Source organism: Dasypus novemcinctus, chromosome 8, assembly GCF_030445035.2.
Source record: "Dasypus novemcinctus isolate mDasNov1 chromosome 8, mDasNov1.1.hap2, whole genome shotgun sequence".
Lineage (NCBI taxonomy): Eukaryota > Metazoa > Chordata > Mammalia > Cingulata > Dasypodidae > Dasypus > Dasypus novemcinctus.
In genome coordinates, this window is record NC_080680.1 from 22,928,433 (window position 1) to 22,953,784 (window position 25,352).

A 25,352-nucleotide genomic window follows, 5' to 3' on the forward strand; every position below is an offset into this window, starting at 1 on the left:
GAAAGGGATTGTTTAGTAAGTGGTGTTTAGATAAATTGGTGACTACCTGGAAAAGCTTGAAGTTATCCCTCACATCCTACAGCAAAATATATACTGCATCAAACCAAGATTTAAACATGAAAATTGAAATCATAAGAGTAATAGTGGAAGTAGTGGGAGAAATTTAAAATTAATCTCACAATACGGAAGGCTTTTATAAGTATAAAAGAAACAGGAAATAGAAAACATATATCTGCTATAACATAGCTGATAAATTCAGCTATGTTAACGAATCGCACGGGAAAAACCGTAAGAAACTTAGACACTTGGCAAAATGAGGAAAAAATATTTTTAACTCATATGATTTCTTTTATATATAAAGATGTTCTACAAATCAGGAAAAAAATGGAAAAAACATGTAAATGTTATGAACCGACAGTACCCAGAAAAAGAAACACAAATGGCACTGGAGACTACTTTTAATAAAAGAAATCTAAACAAGTTACAGCAATTTCACTTTGATTGTCCAACATTTGAGAAATAGTTATCATTCTCTATTGCAGATGGGAGTTTAAATTGCTCCTTAGATAACAGTTCAGTTTTATTATCTGTCAAAATAAATGCCCATGTTTTTTGACCAAGAAATTTATCCCACATACAGATATTCTTGATCATATGTAAATATATGTTATTAGTTATTTCTTATATATATATTTTAAATAGCAAAGGCTAAAAATAACTTAAATATCCATGAGTAGGTGACTGGCTACATAAACAATGGCATAGCCATATAATGGATTGTATTATGTAGCCCTTAAAAAGAATGAAGAGGTTCTTTATTGATATGTAAAAATATCCAGGTACAAAATAGTATCTATAGGGTGATACCATTTGGAGAAATAAATCTATACATACATGTATATTTACATACATTGCTTATATTTGTATATAATATCTTTGGAAGGATATATAGAAAACTAATTGAAAGGGTACTCGGTAGTCATCATATACCTTGCAATGCCTCTTAAATTTTGGTTCATTTACTTATTTATTTATGGAAAGATGAATTCAAATGACAGATTCATTCCTCTTGTGCTTGTAATGATATTGATACTAAGAAAATAATAACTAAAATGATTGTAAAAATTCCTAAGGTCATGAAGAAGAGATGGGCATGATAAATGAGAATAGTGGAAACCGTATACATTTATTCTTAGAGAAATTGAAAATGCCTTCTGTAAAATATAAGTAGTCCCAGCGAATAGAAAAAGTTTGGGAATCAAATTTACAATGTTTTAATAAAGTAAATAAAATATTTATTTCAGAACACGAAAGATCTTCAAACTACACTTAATATCTTAAGCATTCTTGTTGAGCTGGTGTCAGCTGGTAAGTTTTTGTTTCCTTTGGTCTAATTTCTGTTTATAAACAGCGATTACAATGGATCAAATGTAGTTTATTTGGAATTTTCTAATACTTAGAGATTTTTTCGGAACATTGAAATTTGAAAACTGAATTGTTATACTCTTGTTGGTTCTGTGTTTTCTTTTCCAGTTACCCCTCAAACTACCCCTGCAACCCATGTGTTTGAGAGCCTTGGACCTAGAATTTAGGTCAACTCATTCTGTGCTATTTTCTAACTTAAATAAATGAGATAAAACAAAATCTGATTTTGGTAATGATCACTTTAAAGATTTCTTGAGTGCTATTAAGTTGTTATACTTAATGTGTTATGGGAAATTTTATTGTTTAAATTTTTAAAAAAAATTTTTAGGTGGCGGTCGAAGATCAAGTTTCTTAGTTGCCAAAGGTGGTTCACAAATATTGTTACAGTTACTCATGAATGCCAGCAAAGAATCTCCCCCAAATGAGGAGTTAATGGTGCAGATTCATTCTATTCTTGCAAAGATTGGACCAAAAGGTAAGAGTTTGCTTGTATGATTAATGAATCTGAAACCATCTTTGTAGTATTAACTTTATCTGTCCTAAAACTGCTAAATTTTAAAAATCTAAAATGCTACTGCTTTTTTTCAGTCTTAGTAATGGAATGTTTTTTATGGTCAACTAGTGACCTGCAAGGATTGAGGACCCAAAATTCATGATGAATTCTTTTGCATGTGGCAGAAAAAGGAAGAGAACTGTTTCATAATCGCAAGTGTGTCTGGATATGTGAGTGTACATGCTCATGTATGTGATTAAAGGATGTAAACAGCATGGGTATGTTGAGGCTAAAAGGAGGGAGTAAGAATGGGAGTGGTTTAAGGAACATGGAGATAAAACGTGTCCTTGCTTATTATTATTAATTAGTCATATTTGTGCTGCATGGGCTCAGTGTTCCAGAAACTTGCAATCCAGTTAAGAATGCCAAAATACAATGAAAAATCATGAGACTGATTTTCAAAACAGTAAGACATATGAGATATAAAAAAATGAAATTTGAGAGGACATGGAATATTGAATGAAGAAGGAAGCTAATTTATGTTAACTGAGAAAGGCTTTCTCTAAATAGAACCTAAGTTCAGCTTACAGCTGTCTACCTGCACAAAGATGGAAATGATTCCCCAAGCTCTTAGAGTAGCTATTTTTAAGAGTTTCTGCCATTGCCTTGGGCTTACATTTACATTTTAAAAACTTTGAAGTATTTGATCCAAAAGCTTATTCAGAAAATTGAGGTTGTAGATGTACATATTCTATACATTTATTTTTTAATGCATATCTTTATTGTATAAATATTTAAATAACATTTTTAACAAGTGTTTTTTAAAGTAGATATCCCTAAGGTGACTTTAATTTTCCAGGTATCTTAGGGGATTTAAGCTTTAAACATATGCAATTTATATAAGAAATGTGTTCACTGTTTCATTTTTTAAAAATTATTATTTTTTTAGATTTATTTATTTATTTATTTATCTCCCCTTTCTCGCTCCCCCCCTCACCCCCCCAGTTATCTGCTCTCTGTCCATTCACTGTGTGTTCTTCTGTGTCCACTAGTACTCTTGTCAGCGTCAGCTGGAATCTGTGTTGTCTTTTTGTTGCATCATCTTGCTGCATCAGCTCTGTGTGTATGCGGCACCATTCCTGGGCAGGCTGCACTTCCTTCGTGCTGGACGGCTCTCCTTACGGGGAGCACTCCTTGCGTGTGGGGCTCCTCTACACAGGGGACACCCCTGTGTGGCATGGCACTTCTTGCGCGCATCAGCACTGCACATGGGCCACCTCATCACACCGGTCAGGAGGCCCTGGGTTTGAACCCTGGACCTCGCATGTGGTAGGCGAACGCCCTATCTGTTGGGCCAAATCTGCTTCCCCCTGTCTTGTATTTTAAAAAAAATTTTTATTGAAGTGTATCATTCAAACATGAACATAAATAAACAATAAGTGTATAGTAAAAGTTGTGAACTAACAAAATAAGCATGCGTAACATAATACAGGGGTCCCATACATCAACCCTTTACCAACACCTTGCATTTTTGTGATACATTTGTTAAAAAAACTATGCAAGAGCACTGTCAAAATATGAGTACTAATATAGACCATATCTTACATTTGGTGTGTTTTTCCCCCAACCCACTCTGTTGTTTTTAAATAAATCAATTTTCTTGATACATATTAATAAGGCAAACAATGTATCCAAAGTGTTCAATCAACAATATTTGGTATAATCACATAGATGTGTGTTCATTACTTCAATCATTATTAAAGCATTTTCTTTATTTCAATAATAATAAACAAAAACCAGACAAGCAAACAAGGGAATTCCTCCTCTCTCAGTCTGTTTGTTTCTCCTGCTGTACATAGCTGCTGTTTCTGGTTATTCTTGCACAATTATTTATTTATTTGTTAAGCAGTTCTATTTAGATATATTTACATACCATATGATATATCCAAAGTGTATAATCATTGGCATTTTTTAAACTGTTAAAAAGATCTTTATTGTAAAATTGTAAAATAAATAGAAAAATATAATAGATTGAAAGAAATTACAAATTTTAAAAGAGAGTGCAAGACCAGGTTATATTTAATATACTCAATTATAAGAAATAGTATAGCAACAAACATTTATAAAAGTAAATAATAATTCTAATATAATAGAAATTAATTATAACATAATTCTAATGTTTATGTTACAGCTCTAAGTATTAGACATAGTTCTAAGAATGAAATAAATGATTGGGTTAGTTATTTAATTTCCATTTAGGCTATAATTCTTTCTAGATAATGAAATTCCTATTTGGGAATTTTTCACGTCTTATTGGAATGAATTACAGCAGGTAACAGTATGCCAACTCATAATTTTAAGAGGCAGAAAATCTCAAAATCTTTTTCAACAGTAGTCATACTTAATTATTATTGATCCAGATGGATTATTTTAATTATTGAGTATGCAGGAGAAAGGGTTAAAGAAAAACGAAGTATCCAAAAATATATCTTGTCTCCAATCCTCTGTAGTTTAAAGCAATTATTTATTTCGTATGAAGAAATTTAAAAGAATACTGATCAGAGGAACAATTTGCTAGTTGCACTGAGTAATTATTGTTCATATACTATAATATTGTTATTTTATATTTATCTGGTCTACTCCAGATCTTTTTTGGTTACTATTTGCATGGAATACCTTTTTCCAACCTTTCATTTTTAATCTGGTTGTTAAGTCTGAAGTGGGTCTCTTGTAGACAACATATAGATGGCTGATATTTTTTTATCTGTTCTATTAGTCTATGTCTTGATGGGGGAGTTCAATCCAATAACATTCAGTCTTATTACTGTAGAGGCATTACTTATTTCATCCATTTTGTCCTTCGGTTCTCTGTTATAATACCATTCTATTGTCTGTCTTATCCTTTAGTTTACCCTTTCTAATAATCTTCATTTCTAAACTCTTCTCCAAATCTCTTACCTTTGATTTTTCCTTTCAGGCTGCAACACCCTCTTTAGTATCTCTTATAAATCTGGTCTTTTGGTGTATTAGTCAGCCAAAGGGGAGCTGATATAAAATACCAGAAATTGGTTGGTTTTGATAAGGGGTATTTATTTGGGGTAGGAGCTTACAGATACCAGGCCATAAAGCATAAGTTACTTCCCTCACCAAAGTCTATTTGGAGCAAGATGGCTACTAACGTCTGCGAGGGTTCAGACTTCCTGGGTTTCTACATTCCTGGGGCTTGCTTTTCTCTGGGTTCAAGGTTCCTTTCTTCCTGGAGCTGGCTTCTCTTTCCTCTGTGTGCTGACTTCCCAGGGCTACTCCAGCTTAAGTCTTTAGCATCAAATCCAACATCAACTCGAACATCAGAAAACCCTCAATTCTGTTCTTTGCCATGTCTTCTATCTGTGAGTCCCCACCCCTTGGTGGGAACTAATCAAAACTCAGTTATGTCCAGGTGCAGATCATATTACAAACATAATCCAATATTTATTTTTGGAATTCATCAATAATATCAAACTGCTACATTTGGTAACATATTGTTAGTTTTTGCTTGTCTGTGAAGATTTGAATGCACCCTCATGTTTGAAGGACTGCTTTGCTGGATACAGAATTTTTGGCTGGCAGTTTTTCTCTTTCAGCACTTTAAAAACATCATGCCACTTTCTTCTCTCCTCAGTGGTTTCCGATGAGAGGTCTACACTTAATTTTATTGAGTTTCCCTTGTATGTGGTGCTCTGCTTTTCACTTGCTGCCTTCAGAATCCTCTCTTTATCTCTGAGTAGCAGGTGTCTTGGGGTAGGTCTACTTGGATTTATTCTGTTTGGGGTGCATTGTTCTTCTTGGATATTGATATTTATGTTCTTCATAAGTATTGGGAAGTTTTCTGACATTATTACCTCAAATATTCTTTCTGCACCTTTTCCATTCTCTTCTCCTTCTGGGATACCAGTAATGTGAGTGTTTGTGCATTTTGTGTTGTCATTCAATTCCTTGAGAGTCTGTTCCATTTTTTACCCATTCTCTTCTCTTTCTGTTCTCCTATCTTTTCCAGTTAAGGTGTTCTGTCTTCGAAGTCACTAATTCTGTCTTCAAGCAATTAAAATGCTCCTAAATGCCTCTAATGTATTTTTTTTTTTTAGATTTATTTTATTTATCCACCCCCCGCTTGAGGCTTGCTTGCTGTCTGCTCTCTGTGTCCATTCGCTGTGTGTTCTTCTGTGTTTGCTTGTCTCCCTTCGTTGTGTTATCTTGCTGTGCTGCTCTCTGCAGGTGCAGGTTGTCAGCTCTCCATGGGTGTGGGCCAGCTTGCCTCCACAAGAAGGCCCTGGAATGAGAACCCAGGGCCTCCCATATGGTAGATGGGAGCCCAATCATTTGAGACACAGCTGCTTCCCCTCTAATGTATTTTTTTTTTAATTATTGAAATATATCACTCATACATAAACAATAAATGTATAATTGTTGTGAACTTACAAAACAAACACATATAACATCAAACAAACTTATAACATCTCACCATACCACCAGTAACTTGCGTTGTTTTTAAACCTTTTTAACTAATAATTAAAGAGCATTGTCAAAAATACTACTACTAAACAAAGTATGTTTTACTTAACCAATCAGATTATCTTTATATCATTTATATATGAACACACATAAACAATTAAGTGCATAGCAAAAGGTGTGAACCTACAAAGCAAACATGTGTGACATCATACAGGGGTCCCACACATCAACCCTCTACCAACACCTTGCATTGTCATGAGACGTTTGTTACAAATTGTGAAAGAACACTGTCAAAAATCTTACTACTGCTCATAGTTCTTATCTTACATTTGGTGTGTTTTTCCCCCAACCCACCTTATTATTATTTTTTAAATATACTTTTTATGACAGAAGTTGTAAACATATAAAACAATCATGCACATGTGCAGAATTCCCAAACAATACCCCTCCATCAACATACCACAATGTGGTGTGTCATTTGGTACAGATAAAATAATATCTGATTATTGCCGTGTCCATAGTGTACATTTGGCTCACATTGTCCATACTGCCTCAGTATCACACAGTACATCTTTTGCATAGATGCAAGAATATTATTACTACTAATCACAGTCCATAGGTCACTCCAGGTGTATTTTTCCCATGCTTCTCCACATTCCCAACACCCTGCAATAGTGATATACATTTGTTCTAGCTAACAAAGGACACTCTTGCATCTACCTTCAACCACAGTTCTCACCCACCTCTTGGTTTACTATGCTATCCAGTTCCTAGATTATTCTCAAGCATTCTGTCAATTGACATTTATGTAACTAGACTACCATTTTCAGTTGCATCCCCATTTATAAACTAGCTGTTACTCACTGTGTTACCATCCATTGTATACATTTCCACAATTTTACAGTAAAGCTAATTAAAACTTCTATATACATTAAACATCAGTAGTTCACTCAGTCCTTCTCTTTTTTCCTTTAAGAATCCTCCACCTACCACCAGGTCTTGAAGATGTTTTCCAATAATTTCGTCTACAAGTGTTATGGTTCTTGCTTTTATTTTTAGTTTTTTGATCCATTTTAAGATAGTTTTTAGATAAAGTGTGAGATAGGGGTCCTCTTTCCTTCTTTTAGCTACAGATGTCCAGTTCTTTCAGCACCATTTGTTGAATGGATTGTTCTGCACGAGCTGTGAGAGCTTGACAGGCTAGTCAAAAATCACTTGACCATACCTATGAGTGTCTGTTTCTGAACCATAAATTTGGTTCCATTGGTCTATTGTGTCTGTCTTTAGGCCAGTACTGTATTGTTTTTACCACTGTAGGTAGGTATTATGATTTGAAGTCTGGAGATGAGGGTTCACTTTTCCTTTTTATGATGTTTCTGGATATTCACACTCCTTACCCTTCCAAATAAATTTAATGATTGTGTTTTCAATTTTTTCTTTAATGCTGGTGGAATTTTTATCGGGATTACATTAAATCTGTATATCAATTTGAGTAGAATTGACATCTTAATGATATTTAGTCTTCCAATCCATGAGCATAGAATGTTCTTCTAGTTATTTAGGGCTTTTTTGATTTGTTTTAACATTGAGTTGCAGTTTTCTGAATACAAGTGCTTTATATCATTGGTTAAGTTTATTCCTATTTGAGTTTTATCTGTCATATTTTATTTTCACCACTCTTCCTAGACTCTCTTCCAGGCCACTCTCCCCTGTCTTTTTTTTTTTTTCAGGATCTAACACACCCTTTAATATTTCCTGAAAAATCTGTTCTCTTGCTTAGAAATTCTCAGTTTCTGTTTACCTGTGAATATTCTAATTTCACCCTCCTTTTTGAAAGACAGTTTTGCTAGATATAAGATTCTTGGCTGGAAATTTTTCTCTTGTATCTTAAATATATCAAACCACTGTTTTCTTGCCTCCATGGTTTCTGGTGAGAAATCAGCACTTAATCTTATTGGATATCCCTTATGTGTTACGCATTGCTTTTCTCTTGCTGCACTCAGAGTTCTCTCTTTGTCTTTTGCCTTTGACATTCTGATGATTATGTGTCTTGGTGTTGGTCTATTTGGATTTTTTTGGATGGGAGTACTTTGTGCTTCTTGGACAGGGCTATCTATGTCCTTCAATAGGGTTGGGAAATTTTCTACCATTATTTCTTTAAATATTCCTTCACCACTTTTCCCTTCTCCTTCTGGGACACCCATGACATGTATGTTTGCACATCTTTTGCTGTCATTTAGTTCCCTGAGATCTTGTTTGATTTTTTGCATTATTTTCTTCATCTCTTCTTTTGTATGTTCACTTTCAGAGGTCATTTCTTCAAGGCCACTAATCCTTTCTTCTGCCTCCTCAAATCTGCTATTATATGATTCCAATGTTTTTTAAATTTCATGATTGCACCTTTCATTCCCATAAGATCTGCTGTTTTTCTGTGTATGCTTTCAATTTCTACTTTGTGCTCATCCAGTGTCTTCCTAATATACTTAATCTCTTTAGCCATCTCATTGAATTTATTAAGGAGATTTGTTTGAACATCTATGATTAGTTGTCTCAACTCCTTGATATCATCTGGAGGCTGTTCCTTTAACTGGGCCCATAGCTTCCTGTTTCTTGGTGTGGATTATAATTTTTTGTTGTTGTCTTTGCATCTGGCTTACTAGAGTATTTTTTCTGGGTGCAGTTTTTCTCTCTAGTTTAGGGCTTCCTATTGTTTCTCCCTTGCTGTTTATGCAGTAGGAGCCAAGCAGGTAGTTGGTGCTGTAAACTTTGAATGCTCAAGCTGTCCTCATTGCACCAGGGACCAATGAAACTTCTTCCAACTTTCTTCCTTGCCAGGGGTAGGGACTGTGTCCCAGCTGTGTGGAATAATCCACATGCAGACCTAGACTATAGTTGCCCAGAGAGACTGATGAAGCTTCACATTCCTTTCTCCCCTACCTGGGGCAGGGATGGAGCTGCAAGTGTGGGCAGCAATCTCTGCAGTGCAGGTACAGTTGCCCTGGTAGACTTCTGATTTTCAGTCTATGCCAGCCGAAGTTCCCTACAGTTACCTGTATAGGCTGGTGCAGGGCTCCTCAGCCTCCTCCCTACCAGAGGCGGGGTTGAAGCCTTGGCAGGCTGCAGGGTGATCTGCATGAAAGAAACTGTCAGCCCGGCTTTCTCTCAGGCTGGGGGTAGAGTCAGAATGGCGGCTACTGGCCTCTTTCTGACTTGGTCTGGTTCTCACCCCAGCAGTTCCCAGGGTTATCTCTTAGCCAGCCAAGTCTCCCAATCAGTAGCTGAAATCGGCAGCCAACCGTCTCCTCCTCCCCTGTTTCTGAGAAATGAAGCTTCTGGTTCCTGTCACAAAACAGCTCCTGGGGTGGCTTGTCCCACCAGAGTAGAATGATCACCGGCCACTGTGGCTTGGCTGATAATTTCCAGAGAGGCTGGCACAGGTCCCCACACCTTCCTCCCTGCTGGAGGTGGCACTAGGGTGTAGGCTAGACGTGCAGTATGATCTGGATGGAAGGAAGCCTGTCCCCACCAGCACTGGGATCCTCAGTCCGCCCTGCTTCCCTTGTGCCAGGTGCAGAGTTAAGATGGCGGCTTCTGGCCTCTTTCTGACCTGGACAGGCTCAAGCCTTAGCTGTTCTCAGGATCATACTGTAGCCCACTGAATTTACTCATCATAGCAGAAATGGGTGCCCAGCCATCTCTTCCTCCCTCATTTTGGGGAAGTGGAGCTTTTAATTCCAGCCATGGAACAGCTCCTGAGGCAGCTTTTGCCTCCCGTGGAGGATGCGCACTGGCCTCCGTGGCATGGAGCGCTCTACTTATGAGTCTTCTCTGCAGATGGGCAGTCTCCTCCTTCCACTCCCCCAAGGACATTGCAGGATGCTCTTCTGGCCTCCTGGAGCCTCCAAGCAGGTACTCAGCTAGCTCCAGAGAGATCTGGGTGTTTGCTAACTGCCCTGTAACAGGAGCTGACTCTAGGAGTTCCTTACTCCACCGCCATCTTGCTGGTTCTTTCTCTAATGTATTTTTAATCTCATGCATTGTGTCTTTCATTCTCATAATGTCTGTTACTTTTCTTTGCAGGTTTTCAAATTGTTCTTTATGCTCTCCCAGGGTTTTCTTAATATCCTTTACTTCTTTAGTCATATTTTCTATAAATTCTTTGAAGGGATTTAGGAGAATTGTGTGATTATCACGAATTAATTGTCTTAAATCCTGCATCTCTTCAGGATATTTGGTTTGTTCTTTTGACTGGGTCATCTCTTCCTGTTTCCTAGTACGGCTTGCAGTTTTTTGCCAATGTCTAGGCATCTGAATATGTTGGTGAATTTACTCTGTTGGATAATTTCTGTCTCTTACCTATTGCTTTTTTTCACAGCTTTTCTTTGATATTTGATTCAACTTATTCTCAGTCATTAAAATTGTGCAGTTTAAGTTTTTAAAATGGACCGTGGACTCACTAGTGGGGTACAGATTTTCTCTTGGTTTGGGTAGCAGTTTTTGTCCATGCAGTTTCCAGAGCAGCCAGCAGATGGCACTCCTCAGCGCACTTTTTCAGGAGGTGTTTCAATCTGGTCTTTCCTGTGTTCCTGTGTTAAATCTCCAGAGTGGAGATTCATAATGGGCTCTGCTGGCCAAATTCACTAAAGAAAAGCACCCCAACCTCCCCTCCCTTTTCCCTTGAAACAGCTGACAGGAAGGAAGATGTCCGTTTCCCTCAGTTGACTGCAGCAAACCAGGGGTTTTCCCTAGCTTATTATCTTGGGGGTAGGGGAGGGGAACCCTTCCTGGCTGCCACAGGGTCTTGGTAACTCATGTTTGTAATTTCAGCTTCTTTGCCTCTCTGTCCCTCACCCTCCTGGGAGTTGTGTAGCATGGTCCTGGTCTGCTAACCCCCAAAGCAGGTCCCTCCTCTTTCTCCGTTGTTTTTGTGAGAGCATTCAGCTGTCCATTCAGTAACTGAGGATTCAGTTAGTCCATCGCCATTGTCCCACAATCCCTCGCTGTCTTGTATTTTTCTTTAACTCTTATGTGAAATTTACGGGCTCCCTCTGAAGATTTTTACTGAAAAATTGTTCCCACAAATGAAAAATAAAATATTAAGAATATTATTACCTCTTGCCTCCTACTCTAATTAGAACCAGGTTTTTTTTCCCTATTTTTCATGAAACTAAATTAAGATATTAATGTATTTAATTTACCTTTTGTATTTCTTTAAAAGCCCTTTTAAGTTATAGCTCTTCTATTTATTTTCTTCAATGTATTCTTTTAAATCTTTGTACTTTTTTTTCCCTGTTTGCCCTAGTTTCCCCTTTTTATGTTATTCAAGGACATTATGTGCTAATTTTTTATATGATTTTTTAACCCTTTTCTTTTTCTTATGAGGTGAGAGTAATTTTCCCTCAGGAATATTCAGTTCTTTTTCACTTAAAATTTGTTTGTGAAAAATCTGTTTGCTGGATCTCCTTACTCTCCTTGCTTAGAGCTTAGCATTCTAATTTCTTGTTATCCAGATTTCCTTTTACTCATTTAGTCTCTTTATGAAAATAAAAATCAAGAACTTAATTCCCTCTTCTTTCTTTATCCAGAAATATATCCTTTTAGAAATTTGCTTGGTAATATTTGTCAGATTATTTTCTATATAAGCTGTTAAGTTTTTCATTAATTTTTATTCTTTTTATAAGTTTAAAGAGAATACAGTTCATATTAAATAAATATTATTGGTAATGGACATTTAGATTCTTTATTATGACCTTTAACTGTGGGATGGTGTTTCAGAGAAAGGTGTTGAACTGGACAGTCTTATACATGTGGTGGGTCAGTTAAGTTTTTGCTTTCATGACAGTCTGTGTCAGGCTATTCCAACCGACCCCCCACCTACCTCTTAGTATAATCTTTCAAGCCAGTCAATAATGTTTCAAAAGTATAAGGATTATGTTAAAAATCATAATTTTAATTGTTTCAGTATAGCTTTCTACTTGATGATATGAATTCTTAGTTTAAATGTAAAATATTATTGCCTTATAACATCTTCATTTTATTCAAAAGTTATGTACATATGAATAAATTGTTTTTTCTTTTTTTTAAACAGACAAAAAATTTGGAGTGAAAGCTAGAATTAATGGAGTTTTGAATATAACCCTGAATTTGGTCAAACAGAATTTGCAGAATCATCACTTAGTTCTGCCTTGTCTTCAGCTTTTACGTGTATATTCTGCCAACTGTGAGTATTTTTGAGCAACTTTTAGTTAACTCTGTTATGAAATTACACAAAAGTGTTAAAATATCTTAATCCATAAACCTCCACAATTTGTGGGCAAGGAAAGAGTAGATTTAGTATGGCTTATTTTAGCTCCTAGCTCCACCCACCACATAAATCATGTGGGGTAAGAAGGTGAATTAACAAAATCTTAGGTGTTCTCATTAATTCCCCTAATTTATAAAGGATGGTAGTGAAGGCAGATGAGTAGGCAGCCTGTGTAAAATATGTGGAAGAATATGAGTGAGCTGTCAGCTGGAAAAATTGCTAGTGTATCTTTGTATTTTCCAGGATGAGAGGAAAGCTGAGGAGGAAGGTATGAATCAGCATAGTCATCTGGAGCTAATTATCTTCAGCAATCAGTACAGAAGTAACAGCACAGAACCTGGGGAGTATGGGAACCTCTGAGGAAGCTAGAGGGAGGAGGGATCACAGAGACACAGCTTCAGATGAAGTATCTCCCAAAACACATTCAAACTCTTTTTTAGCTCCCACACCCATGAGACAAGGATTTTTTATTATTGCAGAATTAAGTAGTTAAAAAATAAGAAATAATCCAGAATTGAGTTGCAGAATATCACTGCAAAATAATAACAAAAGTGCTCAATATGTGTATGTATGTATATGTATATATACGTGTGTGTGTTTTTGTGTGTACACATACAGACATCCCTTGACAGTAGGCTAAAAGTATATTCAGAAGAAAATTGCTTTGAACCCTTAAATAACACTTACATAGTTTAAAAGAACATAAGGAAATGAATGAATTAGATAGCTACTCCAAGTCAGGAATAGAGCAGTAAGTACAAAATAAAGCAGAAAGAATGATGTAAAGTAAACTAACAAATGAAAATACACACATTAGAAAATAGAAAAACAGTTGATTAAAAAAAATAAAACTGAGGGAGCTCAAGTGGTTGAGTGACTACTTCCCACGTACAAGGTTCCAGGTTTGATACCCAGTATCTCCTAAAAAGAAACAAACAAACCAAAAAACCACTTCTCTTTGGGGAGAGGATGTAGCTCAAGGGTTGAGTGCCTGCTTCCCATGTATGAGGTCCAGGATTCCATCCCTCTAACTCCTAGCAACAAACAAACAAAAAAACCAAATTCAGTGAATGTACCACACTAATGAAAGAAGTTGTTGATATGGGAGGAGTGAGGGGTTTTGGGAGTGAGGTATATGGCAACCTCTTATATTTTTTAATGTAGTATTTTGTGTGATCTATGTATCTTTAAAAAAAAAAATTTTTTTTTTAAATGGGAAAAAAAAACATAAAAGAAAGAACTCTCAGTGGGGAGTGGATGTGGCTCAGTTAATTGAGCACCTGCTTCCCATGTATGAGGTCCTGGATGCATTCCCCTGTACCTCCTGAAAAAATAAAAAATAAAACTGAATTGGCTTAAAATACAATAGATAAACCATTGATTCCCCAATGAAGGACAAAGGAAGACAACACAGGCATAAAATTAGAAGGGATAACTGAGTAATAGACAAGAAATTAAAATTATTTATAGAATTATCACTACATTTTTGGTGATGTTTTATTGAATTAATCACTAGAAGACTAGCAAATGGTTTATCTGTAGTTTTCTTGATAATATTTAAGAGTTGAAGATGTTGAACAGAATTTTCTGATTAGGTAATTGTTTTACATATTCCATGAGAAGTAGTAAAATAGTTTCCTTTTTCCCTACTACAATTGCTTCAGTTAAGGTCCTTGTTATCTCTTATATAAACACAGCCCCCTATTGTGTCTCTCAGATCCTTCCTCAGAGTGGTGTGAATTCTGGCTTTGCTTATTTAAATATGCAGATCCGACTTGTTGCTTTTGGTTGATTCCCTGAAACTGAAAGAATGAAAACTTCTAGGGCCCTTCATAATTTGTTTTTCATATTCTTTTCCCACCTCATCTTCCCATTTCATATGCCTTTGTCTGATACTGTGTGCTTTAAGAACACATAAATGCTTGTACCCTGTGGTATTCATTGCCTCTGTTCTATTGCTCATGTTCTCTCTGCCTCCAGGGATATTCCGAGCCATATCTATGCCTCAGTTTCTCCAAATCCTATCCTAATAATTCCTATTATTTTTAAAAACTGAGCCAAGCATCATTTTCTCCATATATGCCTTCTGTCCTACTCTGGATTAGGGACTCCTCAGTGGTATAGGCTAAAAAAGCTACACCCCTTAATCTACATAGAAAATAACTGAGTAATTAACTTTTTATTGTTTTTGTTATTTTCTTCAATACTGTGCTCTCCAAGAGCAGAGACTATTTTGTCTCTGCATTCCCATAAGAAGTTTACTAAATTTATAGAATAAATAAATGGTGCAGTTTAAGTATTGTTTTTATAACATGTTTTTTTTTGATCCATATAACTTGTTTCAGAAATTTTCTGCAATTTCCCATAAAAAAAAAAATCAAACAAATCTTTCTCTCTTCGAGTGATTAGCTAAGATAAATTTTTTGAGGGAAATTTGCTAAACATCAAGTATACATATTTCAGTTATTGAGATTTTTAATTATTTACATCTTTTCCCCACCAGCTGTGAATTCAGTATCCTTAGGGAAAAATGGAGTTGTGGAACTGATGTTTAAAATCATTGGACCATTTAGTAAGAAGAATTCAGGTCTTATGAAGTGAGTAAATGTTTTTAATGTAAATAGAGATTTAGCCTATGTTATTCTATGTCTCATCCTGATTTAAATAGAACGAGCAGGTTGTATTAAATTGTATCTAGTGTCCTCTCTTATTTCTTAAATAGTGATTTTATTATGGTAAGGATTTTCTTTAGTATAAATTTTAACCTTCAAAGATATATCAAAGTTAGAAAATCTTAAATTCATTGAATATAGTGTTCATAGAAATTTAGATTTTGAATATTTCTGGTTATTGTGAAGGAAAAAAAATTTTCATTTATAGAATATCCTTCATTCAGAAACATTTATTGAATGCCTACTATCTTCCTCACCCAGGTTTGCAATCTTATAATGACCACTTCCTTCATACTTGTGATTAGATGAATGTGTCTTAAAATTTATACATTCCATTTCTCAAAATCATGTTTTTTTTTTCTTTACCTTGATATATATATATATATATAGTCATAGGTGTTTTAATCTCAGAAAATAAATGAAGTGTCCAGTAATTTGATTATATTTAATATTTTTTTCAGTCATATTAGGAGTCATTATGGAATTTTTCAAACATACATGAAGTAGAGTGAATGTAATATTAAACTAATTATATTGAATTAGTTATATTAATTACTGGTATTCAACAATTGCCAGCATTTTCCCTTTTTTGTTTCATTTATTCCCCTTTAAAACTTCTATTTATTTGTTTCATTCTTGGATATTTTAAAGCAAATGCTGGATGTTGGCCCTCCAGCCCCCTGCATTTTTTTTTTCTATGAGCATTTCCCAGATATTTTGTGATTTCTCCCTTAAATACTTCAGAATTTAACTCTAATTAGTAAGGACTTTAAAAAACCCCTCAATACTATAATGATACCCCCCCAAATTATTAATTCTTTGAAGTAGAATCCTGTATGCATTCCAGTTTCCCCAATGTCTCAAAATTATTCTTTTATAGTTGGTTTGCTTGAATCAGAACTGAAAGCACATACTTTATTCTTCATTATATTTAGCAAATTTACATACACAAAAGTAGAATAATATTATGAACTGCAGTGCATCTATCAACCAGTTTTAACAACTACCAATATTTTGCCATTTTTATTTCATTTATTGCTACTACCTCTATTTTTATAATATGTTTTTAAAAAAGCAAATACCAGCCATTGCATTTGATATGTAAATTATGTAGTATGATCATTATCAGATATGGACATTTTTCTTTTAATATTACCACAATATCATTTGTATACCCAACAGTATTAATGATCCCTTAATATCATTTAATATTTTCTGATTGTCTAAGAAATGTCTTTTTATAGTTGGTTTGTTCAAATCGGGATGCAGATAAGGTTTATATATTGCATTTGACTGATGCATCTCATATTCTTTTAAAATCAGTAACAGTCCTTCCTATTTTGTTTTATTTGTTTAAAGACCTGGGTGATATGTCTTGTGTATTCTGAATTAGGATGATTGTTTCCTTGGGTCATTTAATGTGTAGGTATATCCTTCATTATCTTTAGACTAATAGTTAGAGTAGGGGATTGATTAGATTTGGGTTCTTTTTTGTTAATAAATATTTCATAAGGGGTGCTTAGTACTCTGTTTTTTTAAATTTTTAATTGAAAAAAAAAAGATATTTAGATTACATAAATGTTACATAAAAAAATATAGGGGATTTCCGTAATGCCCTACTCCCCACACTGCCCACATTTGCCCCCATTAACCACATCTTTCATAAGTGTGGTACATTCATTGCAATTGATGAACACATTTTGGAGCATTGCCACTAAACATGGACTATAGTTTACTTTGTAGTTTACATGGTCTCCCACACAATTCTGTAGGTTATAGCAAGATATATAATGGCTTGTATCTGTCGTTGCAATGTCATTCAGGATAGTTCCCACATTCCAAAAATGCCCCCGTATTGTACCTGTTTTCCCTCTCCCTGACCTCAGAACCTCCAATGGCCACTGCTTCCACATCAATGATACAAGTTTTTCCATGGCTAGAATAACAATAAGTCTATAGAATACCAGTAAGTCTACACTAGTCTATAGTTCATTCCCTATCTGGAGGATTCTAGGATGGTGATGCCCACTCCACCTCTAATTAAGAGGGGGCTTAGATTGCATGGGGCATATGGATGGGACTCTCCTGCTTGCAGTTGCAGACTCTCTCTGTTCCTTGGAATGATCATGCTCACCTCCTTGTTAGTTGTCCTAGGTGAATCCAGTGAAACTGGGGAGTAGGTGTTCCAACTCTATCAAGGCTCAGGCCCAGCTGGCACATGGACAGTACACAGATTCAAGTCTCTTGGACATACACCCACCAACTCCAGCACCAACTACAGGTTCAAATGGAAGGACTGAAGAATCATGTATATGGAAACCACAACTGAGTCTAATTCTGTCACACTGGGGAGCACAAACCCCAAAGTAGGGCCCACTGGCAAGGCACCAAACTCATGAGCTCTCTGCCCTGACAATAGTGCCTGGGTGCCTCCAGAGCACTGAGGAGCCCTGTTGTTTTGTGTAGTGTCTAATTTGGCAGTCAGTGAGATCCTTCTAGTAAGTGCATAAGCGTAACCTCTCAGCCATAAAAGTGCTCTGTTTTGATGAGTTAATAATGTAGTTGCAGAGAGAAGCTGGGGTGTTCACAGTATCGAAGGCCAGGACACGACAATTCTGAGAAGGAAGTTTCATTTCGACTGGCTGAACTCGGCCTACTCTTCTTTCTTTTTTTATTTCTTCCCCCGCCAGTTGTCTGCTCTCTGTGTCCAGTTGCTCTCTGTTCTTCTGTGTCAGCTTCTATTCTTGTCAGCGGGCCGGGAATCTGTGTCTCTTTTTTTTGTTGTTGTTGGTGTTGCGTGATCTTGCTGAATCAGCTCTCCGTGTGTGTGGTGCCACTCCTGGGCAGATTGAACTTGCTTTCATGCTGGGTGGCTCTCCTTACAGGGCGCGCTCCTTGTGCATGAGGCTCCCCTACGTGGGGAACACCCCTGCGTGGCATGGCATTCCTTGCGCGCATCAGCACTGTGCATGGGCCAATTCCACGCGGGTCAAGGAGGTCCTGGGTTTGAACCACGGACCTCCTGTGTGGTAGGAGGACACTGTCCATTGAGCCAAGTCCGCTTCCCTCAGCTGACTCTTGTCCTGATAAAAACTGAGCCCCAAATAGAATTTTTGGGTCCCTTTCATATAGGGGATATAAGTGTGGGGAGTCAAATGATGCTTGTATGTAAAAGGACTTTTTCTTTTAGTTTCTTCAAGTGTTTTATCTGAGTATTAGGTTTTTTCCTCCAGGCAAACTTGATTTAAAACATATCCCCCATATTCCAGGTAAGCTTGAGTTAACACATATCCCCTACATTCCAGGTAAACTTTTAGCATGAACCCCCCACGTTCCAGGTAAGCTTTTAGCACGAACCCCCCACATTCCAGGTAAGCTTGACACATTTGGCTTGCATCCTCCCTGAAGAGCCACAGCCTGTAGAGCTTATACTTCTCAGTTGACTTTCTAGGCATATTTGAATATAAAATAAGTTTGAATATATAGCACAGACTGTATTATTTCCCGATGCCTGCTTAAGGTTATTAAGCTTTGGCATCACTGTTGTCAGAGTCTCTCTGAACTGTTATGTATATAGAACCATGAGATGGGCAACTGTCTTCGTTTTTACTATACCACTTATTAGGGTGCACATTCTGTGTATGATGAAAGGGAGGAGGCAAGGAAGTGTGGTGCATCCTCCTATGAGGAGGGCAATTATTCCCAGTAGAAGCTTGAAATTATTTACTATTGACTGCTAGCCTCCAAAGGGATTACTTAAATTCCACCCATTCCAGGTCTGCACTGGAACATGAGCAGTTTTTACCATTTTGCTTGTAATTTCATCAGTAACCTTTTCCAGTGCTATGTAGTTCAAGGCAGCAGTTAGAGAGATGGAATTTTCCACAAACTCCCCCTTAAGCTGCCAGGAGATAGTCTAAGGGGAGACGGTTTTGATAGATAGCATTTCTAAATTTAGTTTGCTATTGGGCTAGTAAGTTTAGAGCATGGGCAGTTTCATTAGTTATTATTTCTACCACGGGTTGTATGTGGATGATTCAGTTTAGCGTATAGATAAGGGTTTGATAACCCCACATGCCATCCTCTGCCCATGTTGCTGGCCCATAATTTTGGATTATATGCTCAGGGAGCCATTCTTCACCTCTCCAGGTAACGACAGCCCTTTTTTCTCTTATGTTTTGATATAGTGGCTGGCTTAGCGCCTTTCTTTCTGTTAAGGGAATGAGGAAGAAGGAGGGTTTTATTGTACCTAGCGTACAAGTACTACACCAGTTTTGGGGAAGTTCTCAGAATTCAACCTTTCCACAAATCCAGTACAGACCATTTGGGGTGTAAAGGGGCCTTTTAGGGTGGAGTTCCATGCTGCGATTAATTTGGGGAAAGTACGATTTATGAGAATGAGGTCAGATTCATTCCATGTTCCCCAAGGCTCTGTTGTATTGGTGGTATAATTTTGGAATTTTCCCCCTGTACATGTTAGGTTTCCCACAGATATAGAGGAGTTTAGGCAGGCCCTTAAAGCACAATATTTTCCTATACGTTTGCAAGGGCCACATACTATCTCGGGGGATAGGTGGGAGGCCAGTGCCATTATATGGTTGGCTGTAATTGTATTCTCTAGTTTCCCAGAGCCATTGGTCTCCCATATTAGTACCTCCACATACATAGCACGAGGAGACATTTAAGGGTGCCCCTACTACCTCAGCTAGGTTTATGAAGAGGTTTCTTGCTGCCTGTGGAATGGAAAAGGGCTTTTCCATTTCTTCATAGAAGGAGTGGAACACAGAGTGGGCTATACTTGAGAGTGGGTTTTCTTGATACCCAACCCAGATGTAGGCCCCTGGGTCTATTCCTCTACCATCAATGCGGAGGCCCATTGGGACTCCCTGAGTTTGCCAGGTTTCAGGTTTAAGGATGATGAGGTTTAAGGGAATACATTGCCCACGTGGACAGTTAGCCGGGGCCATACCCTTGGTGAGGATGGCTGTTTGTTTAGTGGGGTCTGTGTTCCAGGTGGCCCAGGTGACACAGGACCAGTAGGGACAGTAGTATGCACCTATGTATTTGCACCCCCTTGGGCTGCACTTTTCATTTCTGGGGCACACATGTATTTATTGTTAAGAGTATATTTCTGCTCCTAGCTGAGCCCTCCACAATCGCTGTTCCATAGTATCCTGGAGTCTCTAACTTTACATGCATCAAATAGGGATACTCGTTGGTTCCGGCTAGTGACTGGGGTAGAGTTAAGTAGCTCCCTCATTTTGATTAAGCACTCTTATTTCCCGTTTACAGGAGACTGTTGGGGGCTTGGGGTCATAGCAGATTATTTGACCAGATATGTTGCAGACACTATAGGAGATTCCCTCAAACTGACAGGTGGTTATCTGGCCCTTGCGGGTGTAATGGCTGTGATATATTAATGTGGTATTGACATGGGCCCCCGTTCGTACCTTCTGGATACATGGCTCACACTCTGTGGTGCCAACCTGGGACCATGGGAGGGTCAGGGCTGGGGGTAGGGAAGATAACCAAAGAGGCACTGTAACTGAGATTAAACCGGATTCCTATTCTTCAGCTGTGCGTACACCAGTCAGTTTCTGGGATGTAATTAGAGCAGAGCTTGGTGTTCTGTCCTCAGTCTTCAGCCTTGGGTGGACCAGTCAGCTTCCGGGGTGTGACTGGAGCAGGGCTTGGTGTTCCATCCTCAATCTTTGGCTGTGTGTGGACCAGTCAGCTTCTGGGGTGGAGCAAGACTTGGTGTTTTGTTCTTTTGCAAGATGAGTTTGGTTGAGCTGTGGGTATCTGGAATACCGGTCCAGGACTCTGGCGCAGCTCGCTTGACCTGGCTATGGTATATCCACAGGGTGATTTCAGCTACTTTAACTGCATTCGGGGTGGATAAAATGACAAGATAGGGTCCTTGCCATTGAGAGGTTATTGGAGCTGATTTCCAGTCTTTTTGACCCAGACTGCATCTCCCGGCTTGTACGAGTGTATGGAGCTGCTTAAACTCATGGGGGCCCTTTCTTGGACCCAGTGATGCAGGTTTTGTAGGGGTTTTCCTAAGCTAATCATTTGCTGAGCTATTGATAAGTTTCCTCTTTCTCTGAGATCCTTTTCTATATTTCTGATTGGGGGGAGGGGGGTTCTCCCAAAGAGGATTTCATAAGGGGCTAGGCTTAGCTTTTGGCTTGGGCTGGCTTGAACTTGGAGGAGAGCACTTGGAAGTACTTGAACCCATGTTAGCCCAGATTCTTGGCAAATCTTGACAATGTAAGTTTTTATCGTATGGTTCATTTGCTCTACTTTGCCTGAGCTTTGAGGACGGTAACCGGTGTGCAGTTTCCATTGGACATACAGTGCTTTGGCAATCTTTTGAGTGATTTTAGAGATAAAGGCGGATCTGTTGTCAGAGCCAATTGAGAGGGGTAGCCCATATCGAAGAATGATTTCCCTGAGGAGAACTTTGGCTAATTCTTCAGCCTTTTCTTTTCAAGTGGAAAAGGCTTCCACCCAGCCAGAAGAGGTACAAATGAGGACTAAGAGTTATAGCTTCTGGATCATGGCATTTCAGTGAAATCAATTACTAGATCTTCGAGAGGCATACTGCTGATTCTTTGGACTCCTGGAGCTCCCGTGGTCCCTGGCAAGAGTTATTTTTTACACGTCACACACTGCTGGCATACAGCATGGGTGATAGCAGCTAGACTTGAGATGTAGAAGACTCTTTCTAACACATCTTAAGATAGGTTTTTCCCATGTGTGTGTTTTTGTGGTAGTTTTGAACTACAGTTGGAGCTAATATTTGAGACACGACTATTCTGTAATCAGGCAATGTCCACCACCCGTTTGGTCCCTGTGTCCTGCTCTCAGAAAATATCCACTCTCTCTCGACTTGAATATATTGCAATTCCCAGTGATTCAGAGGTTGCACGATGAGAGCAGACAGTGTATACTGGAGTTTCTGATAATTAAGAGGTTGAGGAATGAGAGTAGCAGCCAGGTTTTCAGATAGGGATCCTTCCTGTGCCACTCTTTTTGTTTCAGCATCTGCCCTCTGATTTCCCTGGGCAACAGGGCTGTGGCTTGTCTGATGTTCCTTGCAGTGCATCACAGCCATTTTGATAGGTTCCCAAACTGCTTCCAGTAGTTCCAGAATCTGTGTGCCATGTTTAATGCTCTTTTCTCCTGAGTTAATGAGTTCTTTTTGTTTGTATAAGACTCCATGCACGTGCAGGGTAAGGAAGGCATATTTGTAAGTCTGTGTAAATGTTAACCTTGGCTCCAGCTGTAAGTTGTAGGGCTCGGGTGAGGGCAGTGAGTTCGACTTTTTGTGCTGATGTGTTATCTGGGAGGCGCTGGGCCTCTCCTGTGGTTTCAGATATTACTACAGTGTATCTCACTTGCTGATTGCTGCCCCTGCATAAAGCTACTCCCATCTGTGAAGAACTGCATGTTAGGATTTGCCAGTGGCTAGTCTTAGAGGTCTGGCTGGCTGGAATATAGTTGTTGCAATGTTTCCAGGCAGTTATGGGCTGGAATCCCTGGCTCCATGGGTAGCAAGGTGGCAGGATTTAGGGTTTTTACAAGTTCCAGTTGGGTGGATGGGTTTTCACATAATAGGATTTGCTGTTTAACCAGGCAGCTGTTAGTAAGCCAGTGTGTTCCTTTGGCTTCTAAGATTGTGATTACTGCATGTGGAACCCAGACAATTATAGGCTGCCCAAGAGTTAATTTTATGGCTTTTGTTGTTAGTGTTACTGCAGCTGCTACAGCTTGTAGGCCTGAGTGCCATCCCTGGGCTACAGTTTCCAGTTTGGATACATAAGCTACAGGTCTTTGCCAGGAACCGAGGTATTGTGTGGGTACTCCTACTGCGATGCTTTGGTGGTTATGAATAGAGGTAGAACGGTTTACTGAGATCTGGAAGCCTGAGGCTCGGTGCTTCCATTAGAGCTTGTTTGAGAGCAGTGAAAGCATTTTTCCGTGGGCTTTCCCAGAGCAGGGGATCATGATCTCCCCCCTTTGTGGCTTCATATAAAGGACATGTGAGGACCCCAAAATTGGGCATCCAATTGTGGCAGAATCCAGCCACTCCAAGGACCTCTCGTAGCTTCCGGCGGGTGTTGGGTTCAGGGAGACTACAGATTGTTTTCTTTCTTTCTAGTCCCAATTCACGGTGCCCATGCACTATTTTATAACCTAGATATTTGACCTGAAGTAGGCAGATTTGGGCTGTTTTCTTAGACACGCAGTAACTTTTTGGCTGAGGGTGCTTTAAAAGGGCATGGGTTCCATCAGTATAGTCTTAGTAGGTGGGACTTCTGAGGATGAGGTCATCTACATATTGGAAGAGGAAACAAATATGGCTTTCTGGTTTAAAGGATTTGAGATCGTTGGCCAGGGCTTGTCCAAACATAGTGGGTTCATTTTTAAATCCCTGAGGCAGTCACGTGCATGTTAGCTGCTGCTTTTCGCCTGAGTTTGGATTGTCCAATGTAAAGGCGAAAATCAGTTGGCTCTAGAGTGCTACCTGAATATAGAAGAAGGCATCCTTAAGATCTAAGGATGAAAAGTAGATTGCTGATGAGAGTATTAAGCTGATAAGAGTATATGGATTAGAAACTGCAGAATGGAGGGTTCTTACTGCTGAATTAACTGCTTGTAAGTCCTGGACTGCCCATCAGCTTTTTTAACTGGAAAGAGTGGGTTGTTCCACAGAGACGGGCATGGCCTCAATATGCCTTCATTCAGTAATCTCTGAATATGTAGCCAGACTTTTTCTTGAACTTCACGTGGAACTGGATATTGCTTTATGCTTACTGGACTGGCTGTGGGCTTTATTTCAATAATAATGGGAGGAATGTCATGTGCCATCACCGTTGGGTTACTCTCTGCCCATACTTCAGGCACATCTTCAAAGGGAGCTGCGTGGCTGTGGATTGGCCAGTTTTGCAGAGGCAAAACAGTCTCCATTCCTCCTGCAGGGGAAGGGTTAGCGCTATTTTCGGAGGGTTTTGTGGTCCCAGTGTCAGTGTGGATTGCCCTGTGGCATCAAAGGTAATTTGAGCCTGCAGTTTAGACAGCAGGTCTCAACCCAGGAAGGGTACTGGGCACTCTGGGAGATAATGGAATTCATGAGTGACCTCCTTACCCCCAACTTTATAGGCCCTGGCTTGGAGGAAGGGCCGATGGGTACTTTTGCCAGTTGCCCCTATGATAGTGGCTTGTGTTTTTGATAGAGGCCCGACTGGCCTGGTCATTACAGAATGTTGAGCCCCAGTGTCGACCATCATATATATGGTGCGGCCCCAATTTGGACTCTGACCATAGGTTCCGCGGGGCTGAGAGAATAGGAGCCCGATCTGTCCTAATAATCTCTGATTATCAGAGTCCTCTATTCCTGCCAGTCCAGTGATCAGAAGGTTTTTTCCCTGAATTTTTACAAACCCAGGGTTTGGTTTGTGACATCCTGCTAACTTTCTTGGCTAATGTTTTGGCTGCAGTGATGGGGTCGAGTGGCCAGCTGGGATGCTCTTGCTTCCAATGCCCCTCCTCCTTGCAGTACCCACACTGATTTCACCCTAGGGGTGAGCCCTTCACTTCCCTTGGGGCAGGGGTTTCCCAGTTTACTCCCCGTGACACAGGATTGGATTTTTCAAATATTGCCACTGCCAGGAAATCTGCTTTCTTTTTCATCTTCTGATTTTCTTCTCTCCTTGTTTCTACATCGCTGTTGACATAAACCTTAGTGGCTATTTCCATGAGCTGGGAGATATTCATTCCAGTGAACCCATCCAACTTCTGCTGCTTTCTTCAGCTGTCAGCCTGTGATTGGGCATCAAATGCTGCATTGACCGTTGTTTGGCTTTTGGGAGCATCTGGGTTTAAGGGTGTATATACATGGAATGCTTTGCACAGTCTCTCATAGAATTAAGCTGGATTCTCATTGAGAGCCTGTAGGATT

The 25,352-nt window shown here is 38.7% G+C and overlaps 1 protein-coding gene across 6 annotated transcripts in view; it reads left to right on the forward strand.

The window, feature by feature from the left end:
- Positions 1 to 25,352, forward strand: part of AGTPBP1 (ATP/GTP binding carboxypeptidase 1) — a 255,124-nt gene that overhangs the window by 79,679 nt on the left and 150,093 nt on the right. For all 6 annotated transcript variants that reach the window (XM_071216649.1, XM_071216650.1, XM_058301576.2 and 3 more), the window contains 4 exons: positions 1,305 to 1,368; positions 1,754 to 1,900; positions 12,498 to 12,629; positions 15,217 to 15,310. In XM_071216649.1, the coding sequence (XP_071072750.1) occupies positions 1,305 to 1,368; positions 1,754 to 1,900; positions 12,498 to 12,629; positions 15,217 to 15,310 (437 nt within the window). The remainder of the gene's footprint in view (positions 1 to 1,304; positions 1,369 to 1,753; positions 1,901 to 12,497; positions 12,630 to 15,216; positions 15,311 to 25,352) is intronic.